The sequence below is a fragment of the Bos javanicus genome, chromosome 5 (assembly GCF_032452875.1).
Source record: "Bos javanicus breed banteng chromosome 5, ARS-OSU_banteng_1.0, whole genome shotgun sequence".
In the NCBI taxonomy this organism is placed as follows: Eukaryota; Metazoa; Chordata; class Mammalia; order Artiodactyla; family Bovidae; genus Bos; species Bos javanicus.
Genome location: NC_083872.1, coordinates 25560767 through 25573572, shown reverse-complemented (window position 1 = coordinate 25573572; position 12806 = coordinate 25560767). Strand labels below are relative to the sequence as shown.

Here is a 12806-nt window from a genome sequence, read left to right as displayed (position 1 = left end):
CTTTGGAACTCTGCATTCAGATGTTTATATCTTTCCTTTTCTCCTTTGCTTTTCGCTTCTCTTCTTTTCACAGCTATTTGTAAGGCCTCCCCAGACAGCCATTTTGCTTTTTTGCATTTCTTTTCCATGGGGATGGTCTTGATCCCTGTCTCCTGTACAATGTCACGAACCTCATTCCATAGTTCATCAGGAACTCTATCTATCAGATCTAGGTCCTTAAATCTATTTCTCACTTCCACTGTATAATCATAAGGGATTTGATTTAGGTCATACCTGAATGGTCTAGTGGTTTTCCCTACTTTCTTCAATTTAAGTCTGAATTTGGCAATAAGGAGTTCATGGTCTGAGCCACAGTCAGCTCCTGGTCTTGTTTTTGCTGACTGTATAGAGCTTCTCCATCTTTGGCTACAAAGAATATAATCAATCTGATTTCGGTGTTGACCATCTGGTGATGTCCATGTATAGAGTCCTCTCTTGTGTTGTTGGAAGAAGGTGTTTGTTATGACCAGTGCATTTTCTTGGCAAAACTCTATTAGTCTTTGCCCTGCTTCATTCCGTATTCCAAGGCCAAATTTGCCTGTTACTCCAGGTGTTTCTTGACTTCCTACTTTTGCATTCCAGTCCCCTATAATGAAAAGGACATCTTTTTTGGGTGTTAGTTCTAAAAGGTCTTGTAGGTCTTCATAAAACCATTCAACTTCAGCTTCTTCAGCATTACTGGTTGGGGCATAGACTTGGATTACTGTGATATTGAATGGTTTGCCTTGGAAACGAACAGAGATCATTCTGTCGTTTTTGAGATTGCATCCAAGTACTGCATTTTGCATTCTTTTGTTGACCATGATGGCCACTCCATTTCTTCTGAGGGATTCCTGCCCGCAGTAGTAGATACAATGATCATCTGAGTTAAATTCACCCATTCCAGTCCATTTCAGTTCGCTGATTCCTAGAATGTCAACATTCACTCTTGCCATCTCTTGTTTGACCACTTCCAAATTGCCTTGATTCATGGACCTGACATTCCAGGTTCCTATGCAATATTGCTCTTTACAGCATCGGATCTTGCTTCTATCACCAGTCACATCCACAGTTGGGTATTCTTTTTGCTTTGGCTCCATCCCTTCATTCTTTCTGGAGTTATTTCTCCACTGATCTCCAGTAGCATATTGGGCACCTACTGACCTGGGGAGTTTCTCTTTCAGTATCCTATCATTTTGCTTTTTCCTACTGTTCATGGGGTTCTCAAGGCAAGAATACTGAAGTGGTTTGCCATTCCCTTCTCCAGTGGACCACATTCTGTCATGTACTTAATAAGAGATTTGTGATTAACAACCATGAAATTGTGTCAAGCCCACAAAGATGAATGAAATAATGAAACTAGTCATTCCACAACACTTTTACCCTCTAATTATGATAATTTCTTAATTTGTGAAGTGGAAATTAAAATACCTCAACTTGTCTTAGAACATACATCACAAAGCTTAAAAGTTGTCAGCTTATGAGTTCTCAAGCAGGCACAGCGCCCCCAGCCCATTCCAAACCAGGGACGTTTGGAAATGTCTAAGGGCCTCCCTTGTGGCTCAGCTGGTAAAGAATCTGCCTGCAATGGGGGAGACCTGGGTTCAGTCCCTGGGTTGGGAAGATTCCCTGCAGAAAAGAAAGGCTACCCACTCCAGTATTCTGGCCTGGAGAATTCCATGGACTGTATAGTCCATGGGGTTGCAAAGAGGTGGACACAACTGAGTGACTTTCACTTTCCCTTCACTTTCACATTTCAAAGACATATTTGATTGTTAACAACTAGGCAGTTGTGGCAGTCTTGACAATCTGGTGTGTAGAGATGCTGCTAAATATCCTACAATGCACATAACAGCCAACAACAGAATCATCTGGTCAAAGATGTCAGTAATACCAGGGTTGAAAAGCCCTGGAAATATTAATCTGGTCTGGGGTTTTTTGAGCCTGCTATAACTTTTCTCAAGACCCCAGCAAGTTGCTGCTCTTTTTAGAAGTCTGTTGTCTCTTCATTTTCAACTCTTTCTGCCTAAATGCAGTTCAGCATAACTTGGTCAGTTTGCATCCACGATTGGTCTTATAATTGGCACTCAGTGGATGAAATCAGATTGTCATGTGAGCATTAAGTAGGTCTATTTATATAAAGCTTCAGAGGTTTATTGGCTGCCCAGCTTTCTCATTTGATGTCTTCTCAGGGCATGGCTTAAGTTTTGCTTCTGTCAGCTCTGATTGGTAACACCCTCTTTCTTCCACTGGCTTTCCTACTGCAGCCATTGCACCAAGAATAAAATCCACACTTCTTATCATGAACTGCAGGCCTTTCTGTGATTTCCTTCCTACTTGTCCTCTGACCACCTCACATACCACTCCATGACACCTACTATGCCCCAGCTGTTATGTGCTATGAATTCATTTAACAATCAAGCCATCCCTAAATTAAGTTCTCTACATTTGCTATGCACTCTGCTTCAGATGTTTTTCTTCCATATAATTTTATGGTTGACTCTTCCTCATCATTGTCTGAATCTCAACCTGAATGTCACCTCCTCTGAAAAGATATCCCTGACTTCCCAATTCAAAGGAACCAAACACACATACCCCATCATCACTCTTTTATACTGCTCTATTTTAATTTTATCATTAGTTACCACTACCTGTAATATCCTTTCTCTTTCCTCGCTTCCTCCCTTCATTCTTTCCTTCCTCTCCTTCTCCAACTAGAATGTAAGGTCCATTAGGGCAGAGGTCAGTCCTCTTCACCCTGTCTTTTCAGCACCTACAACTGTGCCTGTTGAATTTTGCTGAATGGTTTCTTCACATGTGCTGTACCTGGAGAAGCAGGGCTACTTTAAAACTGGGCCAGGTCCCAACCGCTTTATTGTTGACTATCTCTTGTCAAGATTATTAAATCCGGGGGCCTCCCTGGTGGTCCAGTGGTTGAGACTTTGTCTTCCAGTGCAGAGGGTGTGGGTTCAATCCCTGGTCAGGGAGCTGGGATCCCACGTGCCTCACAGCCTAGGGGCCAGGGCATGGAGTAGAGGTGATATTGTGGTGAATTCTGTGGAGACTTTGAAGAGGTCCACATCAAAGGAAAAACAAAGGATTGTTTAACCTCGTTTTGAACTCAACAGTCCATTATTTGAGCTTTTGTCTGAAAAGTAAACCAAACATATAAAGATTATTTTTTTCAAATGTACATTAAATTTCTTAACAACCCTATGAAGGAGCTATAATTATTGGCATCATTTTACATGTGATAAAATTGATTAACCTGGACCCCCTGCATTGGGAGCACAGTCTTAGCTACTGGACCACCAGGGCATTAATAAATGATAGGTGTTACTATAATTACTGTAATAAGTACAGTCTCTATCGTTTTATTTATTTATTTTAAATTGAAATATAGTTGATTTACAGTGTTTCAGGGTAAACAGCAAAGTGATTCAGTTATAGGTATTTCCTTTGTCAGATTCTTTCCCATTACAAAGTGTTACAAGATATTGAATATAGTTCCCTGTGCTATACAGTAGGGTCTTTGTTGTTTATTTTATATATAGTAGTGTATATATTTTAATCCCAAACTCCTAGTTTATTCCTCCCCCACTTCCCCTTTGGTAACCATAAGTTTGCTTTCTAAGTCTGTGAATCTATTTCTGTTTTGTAAATAAGTTAGTTTGTATCATTTTTTAGATTCCACATATAACTAGTATCATATGACATTTGTCTTTATCCAATCTCTATCATTTTATTTGAGCGATAGATAAATTTACCACTAATGCATATATATAGGATTTACAAAGAAAATAACATAAAATAGGGATAACACACTAGCTGACTCATAGGGTGAGTATTAGAAATTGATAAGATAATATTTATGAGAGTGATTTTTAAGCTCTAAAGAATTTTTAAGCTTTAATGAATTATTACTATGAAAATATATTTACTGTTTTCAAAAATGGGCTTTCCAGCTTTTAAATATCAATGTAATAACATAACCAGTGCTCAGAGATAAAAAATTTAAGATCCACATTTAGAATTCTTTTATTGTTTGTTTTTTTGGCCATGCCATGCAGCTTGAGGGATCTTAATTCCACAACCAGGGATTAAACTAGGCTCCCACAATGAAAATGCCAAGACGTAACCGCTGGACCACCAGGGAATTCCCCACATTTAGAATTCTTTTCCACATCAAATACTTTTGATCTTAAAACAATGTTCCCTTTTATTTCACGCTAAACACTTATCTAGAAAACCTATGCCATTTTTTTCAAATTATGCTAATAGAACTACGATTTAGAAGAAAAATGCAAGTGGCTCCTTTGCGCTGTGGACCATTTTATAAAGACAGTATTCAAGTGAAACTCCATCAGTTGTTCCAAACTACATGGTTCCAAGCCACAGTAGTAAAGCAAATATCACAATAAAATGAGTCACACAAATTTTTTGGTTTCTCGGTACATATAAAAGTTGTATCAAACTAAATTGTAGTCTATTAAGTGTACAATAGCATCATGTCTAAAAACCAATGGTCACATCACACTTTAATTAAAAAATACTTTATTGCTGAAAAATGTTAACCATCATCTGAGCCTTCAGCAAGTTTTAATCTTTTTGCAGTAGTAACATTAAAGATCATGGATCACTATAACAAACATAATAATAATGAAAAAGTTTTAAATATTGCAAGAGTCACCAAAATATCACACTACTATATTTGAAATGGAAACCAACAAGGACCTACTATATAGCACATGGAACTTTGCTCAATGTTATGTGGCAACCTGGATGAGAAGGGAGTTTGGGAAAGAATAGATATATGTATGTGTATGACTGAGTCCCTTTGCTGTTCACCTGAAACTATCACAGCATAGTTAATTGGTTATACCCCATTACAAAATAAAAAGGTTTTTTAATAAATAAATAAATACCTCAGCTCTCTTTAAAAAAAAAAGAAAAGAAAAATTGTTTTTAAAAATAATTTGAGGGCTAAGATGAAATTATCTTTTTCTGAAGGAGATTTACATTTGTTTGTGTCAGAGGCTTGAAGAAACAGCCAGGAGTACCTTAATTCAGTTTCAGAGAATGCAGTGATTTGAAGCTGTCTTTGAATGTGCTGGTCTAGGTCTACTTTTGGGACAACTCTTACTCCTAGGATGCAGCCTCCCATTGGAAAGCCTGGACTCCAAAACCCTTAGCCTCCACAAAACTATAAAAAGCCCTGATCAGCCCTGATCAGCAGCTGCTGCTGCTGCTAAGCCTCTCAAATTCCTCTTTGGATTTCCATCTCTCTAGGGTATCCCATGGGCAGAGGAACCTGGTAGGCTGCAGTCCATGGGGTCATGAAGAGTCGGACATGACTGAATGACTTCACTTTCACTTTTCACTTTCATGCATTGGAGAAGGAAATGGCAACCCTCTCCAGTGTTCTTGCCTGGAGAATCCTAGGGACGGGGGAGCCTGGTGGGCTGTCGTCTATGGGGTCGCACAGAGTTGGACACGACTGAAGTGACTTAGCAGCAGCAGCAGCAGCAGCAGCAGGGTATTGATAGTAGCCCTTCACTATCTTGTTAGTTCTCTGTTGCCTTTAACAAGATTTTTTTTTTTTTGTATTCTGTTCAGCTTCTCTAGTTGTCTTCCAAAGTCAGGGTGGGGTAATTTGGATTACCCAGATGCTATTACCAAAAGGGGAAGACCACTTGGAAGTTTTAAACATTGTATGCCTAGTTGTTTTATAAACTGTGGCTTATAAAATTCCAATATCTGAAATGCCGAGTCTTCTGTGAGTCTATTTTTGCTGTCCACTTTAGAATTTTAGCGTACTATAGTAACATCTAATAGGAGTGTGGAGAGTAGGCTACAGGAACACAGAAAATGTAGACTAAGAAATTCAGGGAAGGGTTTCTGGAAGAAGTGATCTCTGTCTTATCTTATAATAAAACAATTGAATAAACACATATTGAAAAACACATATTGGTTTTTATCTTCTGTGTATAAACATAATAAATGTTCATGTAGAAAAGTATAAAAAGAGAAAATAAAAGTTGACTTCTATAATCTCACAATGTTTGCTTTTGGGTCGGCATTTGCTTAGTCCTTTTAATGCCAGATATATTATATATATATACATAAATAATACATTTGAGATCTTTCTACATATGCAATTATGTATACTTTTATATAATATTATAATATAAACATTTCCCGAAGTTATTAAGAGCAATTTTCCAAACAATTTTTATGGCTACCTATTGTATGCTGCTGCTGCTGCTAAGTCGCTTCAGTCATGTCTGACTCTGTGCGACCCAGAGACGGCAGCCCACAAGGCTCCCTCGTCCCTGGGATTCTCCAGGCAAGAACACTGGAGTGGGTTGCCATTTCCTTCTTCGATGCATGAAAGTGAAAAGTGAAAGTGAAGTCGCTCAGTCGTGTCCGACTCTTTGTGACCCCATGGACTACAGCCTACCAGGCTCTTCCGTCCATGGGATTTTCCAGGCAAGAGTACTGGAGTGGGGTGCCATTGCCTTCTCCGACCTATTGTATGAGTATGGCATTATTTACTTAACTATATCTCTATAAGGCCTTTGATTCTTTTCCATTTTTTTCCTATATCAAAAATAATGCTGTAGTTAGCATTTTATGCACAGATGTTATAGTTTTTTATTATACCATAAGTTGGATTTCTAGAAGTCAAATTACTAGGTTAAAAAGTATAAAATATCTTTAAAGTTCGTATTTGTTTTTTACAGTCCTACAAGGAGTATATTTAAAGAACTAGAGAAAGCAAAACTTTCTACAGTAGCTGAATCTGGGGAGAAAGATGAGTTCATCTCATTTGGTGTCTCACAAACCTCTAGTGTTTCTATGTTATCTACTAATTTAAAATTTTCCAAACTACAACTGCAAAAGTCTCTGTTTGAAGAATACAAACTCACTGCTGCTGAAATACTGTATGAACTTGAGGAGGTATTACAGAAATATGCTGTGTATAACATTACTTTCCCTGTGGGAATTGTAAATCTTGTGGATTACAGTTGGCACGATCTTACTTCAGATGCTTGTAAGTATGCAACCAAAAATCCTATGTTGAAGAAATGTAGTGCCTTAAAAGATGATACCAGTATCATGACTATGATCGACTTAAAGGGATACAAAATCAACAGCTGCTCAAGAGAAGAATGTCATAAGAGGAACTGCCTGGTGAAAGTAAAAGAAGACCATCACGATGCAGCAAGTAAACCTGTGGTAAAAACATGTAAGTAGAAGTTACTAGTTAGACTTATAAATAATCCTCCAGTTTTAAAAATAAAAATGAAAATGGCAAGTAAGATATTGAAAAAACATTATATTAATGATACTTGGTTTGTATTAATCATTTTAATACATTACTAGTGAAGATCAGGGATAAGATACAAAAATTTAAATTGCTTTCAGTTAAATAAAGCATCTATTATGCTTCATATTCATGTGATATTAAGTCTCCACCTCAGAGGATCCTACAGATTCTCGTACAGCAGCTTAGTCCAGCAAAAGTAGGATGCTAGCCACATATGTAATCTTCAAAATTATACTTTTTGTTTTATGAAAATTATAGACCCACATGTGTAAGAATTAATACAAAGGGATCCCATATACTGTTTACTTATTTTCTCCATATGACAACATCTTGGAAAACGTCACAACCAGAATATGGACATTAACACAGTCAAGCTTCAAAACATTCCACCACAGCAAGGATCACTTATGTTGTCCTTCTGTAACCCCACCCACATCCCTCCTGTCCCCACACCCTCTTTAACCTTGGCAACCACCAATGTGTTCTACATTTCTGTATTTTGGTTTATTTTTTTATTGGTTGCACTGGGTCTTCATCACTATGTGCGGGCTTTCTCTAGTGGCGAGTGGGGACTGCTCTTTGGTTAGGTAGGCGGGCTTCTCATTGCAGTGGATTCTCTTGCTGCTGAACACAGGCTCTAGGCACATGGGCTTCAGTAGTTGTGGTGCATAGGCTTAGATACTCCATGGCACATGGAATCTCCCAGATCCATGGATCAAACCCTTGTCCTCTGCACTGGCAGGCAAATTCTTTTCCACTGTACCACCAGGGAAGTCCTATGTATATTTGTCATCTTAAGAATGTATAAATGAAATCCTACAACGTTTAATTTTTGGTGATTGTCTTTCTTCAGTTCAGTTCAGTTCAGTTCAGTCACTCAGTCGTGTCCGACTCTTGGCGACCAGGCACACCAGGCCTCCCTCTCCATCACCAACTCCCGGAGTTCACTCAAACTCATGTCCATCGAGTCAGTGATGCCATCCAGCCATCTCATCCTCTGTCGTCCCCTTCTCCTCCTGCCCCGTCAACTTAATTCTCTGGAGATTCATCTAGGTTGTATGTCTCAGTAGTTTGTCCCTTTTTATTGCTCGGCAGTGTGCATTCCATGGTATGGATGTCCCACAGTTTAACCATTCCCTCCTTCAATGGGTGGGGGTTTTTTCCCCCAGTTTTTGAATATTATGAAAGCTGCTCAAACATTTATGTACAGATTTTTGTGTAAATATAAGTTTTGATTTCTCTTTGATAAGTGCCCAGAAGTACAACGCTGGACTATGAGGTATTTGCATGTTTCCTTCTATATGGAACTGCCAGATTGTTTTCTAGAATGGCTGTGCCATTTTATAATACATTTCTACCAGCAGTGTTGAGTGGCCACCTTCCTCCACGTTCTCACTAGTATTTGGATATTGTAACTGTGTTTTATAATAGCCATTCTTGGCGATGTGTAGTGACATCTCATGGGGGTTTTCATTTGCATTTCTCTCATGGCTAATGATGCTGAATGTTTGCCATCTCTATGTCCTCTTCAGTGAAATGTCTTTCATGTCTTTAACTGATTTTCTAATTGGATAATATATATTTTTTACTGTTGAGTTTTGCGAATTCTTTATATATTCTAGATATTGGTCCTTTGTTATATATGTGCTATACAAATATTTTTCCCAGTGTCTCCTCATTCTTTTACTTGGGTCTTTTGCAGAGAAAAAGTTTTAAATGTTGAAGACATAAAATGTATCAGTTTTTTAATAAATAGTGCCTTTGGTATCAAGACTGTGAACTCTTTGCCTTGCCCTAGATCCTGAAGTTTTTCTCTTTTTTTTTCCTAAAAGTTTTATAACTTTACGTTTTATATTTAAACCCATTACCCATTTTAGGTTAACTTTTGTATACATCTTAGACCAACTTGAGGTTCATTTTTTGGGTTATGGATCTCCAGTTGCTTCAGCTTATTTGTTGAAAATACTGTCTTTCCTCCTTTGAGTTGCTTTTGCATCTTTGTCAAAAGTCGAATGGGCGTAGGTATTTAAATCTATTTCTGGGTTCTGCTTTTGTTTCTGCTGGTTCTCATTCATGTTCTCTTGACTCCCTGTGAATATGATTATTTTTTATTTTCTGCCAGACATTGTGTTTGAAAAATTGTTTTTAAAAATATTTGAGGCCTAGGATAAGGTTATCTTCAACTGGAAGTGATCATAAGTGGGAACTCAAACAGGTTTGTGTACAACCATTGCTCAGAGCAGCACTATTCATAGTAACCAAAATGTGGAAACAGCCCAAATGTCCATCAACATATGGAGAGATAAACAAAATGTGGTATGTATATACAGTGGGATATCATTTAACCTTGAAAAGGGGTGAAATTCTGATACATGGTACAGCATGGATGAACCTTGAAGGCATTTTAATCTGGAAACAAAACAACAAATATAGTGTACTCTGTAAACAACCAACAGAGTATGAGGTACCTCGAGTAGTCAGATACATAGAGACAGAATGTAGGATGGTGGTTGCCAGGGACTGGGAAGTGGGGGCGGGGGGTGGGTAATTAGGGAGTTTAAGGTTAATGGGTACAGAGTTTAGTTAAGGATGATGAAAAATTTCTGAAGCTCGATGGTGATGATGGTTGTACAGTAATGTGAATGAACTTAATGCTACAGAACTGTACACTTAAAACCTGGTAAAGTGATCAATTTTAAGTTATGCATATTCAACCACAATAAAATATTTTACTGGTTAAAAATGGTAATTTCGTTATGTATATTCTATCACAGTGGGAAAAAGGGATAACCAAGTCAATGTGGATAATTAAGCTTTACTTTTTATAAGGGGGTAAATAAAAGGAATTGAGTGGAAGGACGGGTGTATCCAAGGTCATAAAGAGCATTTAATTAATTTCAGAGGTGAGTAAAAACTTGACTCTGTAAGCCTAGAATTAGGAACCTGTGGTAATATGACATATATGTGAAATAGCACAAACTGGCCCGTTTTAAAGGCACCTGGGTCAGTGCTGTTTCCACAGCCCATTTCTTCCCCCACTGAAGAAGAAGCACTTATGTTCCCTCACTCCCTAGACTACATTATGACTTTTGTGGGTTCTGGGCACTTTTGCCTTCGTGAGTCCCTACCTCCATAAAGTTACTAAAAATAACTTCTTATGACTGTATTGTTATGAAGACAAATATAATTCTGTTACACTTGTATATTCATTGTTGTCATATTCAGGTTTTCTCTGTTTGAGAAGAAATTAAAATTAACACATTTTCTAGGTTCCTGGAAGGGTTGCGTGCCTAACAGAGAGATTAGTCCTGCTGCCCTCTTCCTTCACTTCTGAGGTACCACTCACCTCTCTCAGAATGTTGCTTCATCCCACCACTTACTCTTAGTCTCCATGGTTTTCACAGCTAAAATGAAGTTTACTATTTTATTTCCAAGAAATTGATGCTATTCTCAGATGCTGAAACATTTGCAAGCCTAGAAATGTTTTTTTAAAGAAGCTGAGGGATCTGAAGTCATTGCTGATAAAAATTTCAGAAAGCTTGATAGGGAAATATGAATAACTAGCATAGTCATGCAATTCAAAAAGGATGAACATCTTCATCAGAGGTTAGCACTGCACAGTGAAGAGTATTGGTAGACCCTGTTCTGACTCCTACTAGACTGAAACTTTATGTTCAGAACCTTAATAGTTCCCATTTCACCCTCTATTGTGTTGAATATATATAAGTAGATTTAGATGTAGCAAAAAGAGCTATTTAAAAAAAATAAAAATCATATTAGTTTATAGCATTTTACAGATCATAGAAATTGCCAACATCTGTTGGATCATAGAAAAAGCAAGGGAATTCCAGAAAAACATCTACTTCTGCTTCATTGACTATGCTAAAGCCTTTGACCATGTGGATCACAACAAGCTGTGGAAAATTCTTAAAGAGATGGGAATACCAGACCACCTCACCTGCCTCCTGAGAAACCTGTATGCAGGTCAAGAAGCAACAGTTAGTACTGAACATGGAGCAACGAACTCATTCAAAATTGGGAAAGGAGTATGTCAAGGCTGTATAGTGTCACCCTGCTTATTTAACTTATATGCAGACTACATCATGTGAAATGCCAGGCTAGATGAGGCTCAAGCTGGAATCAAAATTGCCAGAAAATATATCAGTAACTTCAGATAGACAGATGAGACCACCAGGGAAGAAGAATTAAAGAGCCTCTTGATGAAGGTGAAAGAAGAGAGTCAAAAACCTGGCTTAAAACTCAACATTCAAAAAATGAAGATCATGGCATCCAGTCCCATCACTTCAGGGCAAATAGATGGGGGAAGAAAAGGAAACAGTGACAGACTTTACTATTTTGGGCTCCAAAATCACAGTGGACGATGACTGCAGCCATGAAATTAAAAGATGCTAGCTCCTTGGAAGAAAAGCTATGGTGAACCTAGAAAGCGTATTAAAAAGCAAAGATATCACTTTGCTGACACAGGTCTGTACAGTCAAAGCTATGGTTTTTCCAGTAGTCACACACAGATGTGAGAGTTGGACCATCAAGAAGGCTGTGCACCAAAGAATTGCTGCTTTCAAATTACGGTGCTGGAGAAGACTCTTGAGTGTCCCTTGAGCTGCAAGGAGATTCAACCAGTTAATCCTAAGGAAAATCAACCCTGAATATTCATTGGAAGGACTGATGCTGAAGCTCCAATACTTTAGCTCCCAGATGTGAATAGCTGATTCATTGGAAAAGACCCTGATGCTGGGAAAGATTGAGGGCAGAAGAAGGGGACTACAGAGGATGAGATGATTGGATGGCATCATTGACTCAATGGATATGAGTTTGAGCAAACTCCAGGAGATAGTGAAGGACAGGGAAACCTGGCATGCTGCAATCCATGGAGTGGCAAAGAGCCAGACATGACTTAGTGACTCAACAACAACAGATCATAGGGAACTTTCTAACCATTGTCTAATTTAGTTGTCCTGATATTCCTTTGGGATAGCTGATAGGGTTTCTGTTTCACTAAGGGCTGAGTAACTTGCCCAGAGTCACACAATTTCTGATAGATCTGTGACCCCCAACCCTGGTCTTCTGACTCCCAGTATATTGTTCTTTATACTACTTTAGCCCTAACTCCCATTCTTCTATCATAATAATGATAATGATTTGACAATAAGACTAAATAGTAGTTGTAGCTATTCCTACAACAACCTCTTTGAAGTAGAGAAGTAACCTAGCTGTAGAGGTTACACTTTTGCTCTCAGGATTGTCGTTCAATTGCTAAGTCATGTCTGACTTTGCAACCTCATGGACTGCAACATGCCAGACTCCTCTGTCCTCCACTATCTCTCAGAGTTTGCTCAAATTCATGTCTGTTGAGTCAGTGATACTATCTAACCATCTCTTCCTCTGCCACCCCCTTCTCTTTTTGCCTTCAATCTTCCAGGATCAGGGTCTTTTCCAG

At 38.4% G+C, this 12806-nt stretch overlaps 1 protein-coding gene across 2 annotated transcripts in view; it reads left to right on the top strand.

The window, feature by feature from the left end:
- The window catches only part of LOC133247244 (uncharacterized protein C3orf20-like), a 136117-nt gene that overhangs the window by 10384 nt on the left and 112927 nt on the right, over positions 1–12806 (top strand). For both annotated transcript variants that reach the window (XM_061415773.1, XM_061415772.1), the window contains exon 4: positions 6762–7267. In XM_061415773.1, the coding sequence (XP_061271757.1) occupies positions 6762–7267 (506 nt within the window). The remainder of the gene's footprint in view (positions 1–6761; positions 7268–12806) is intronic.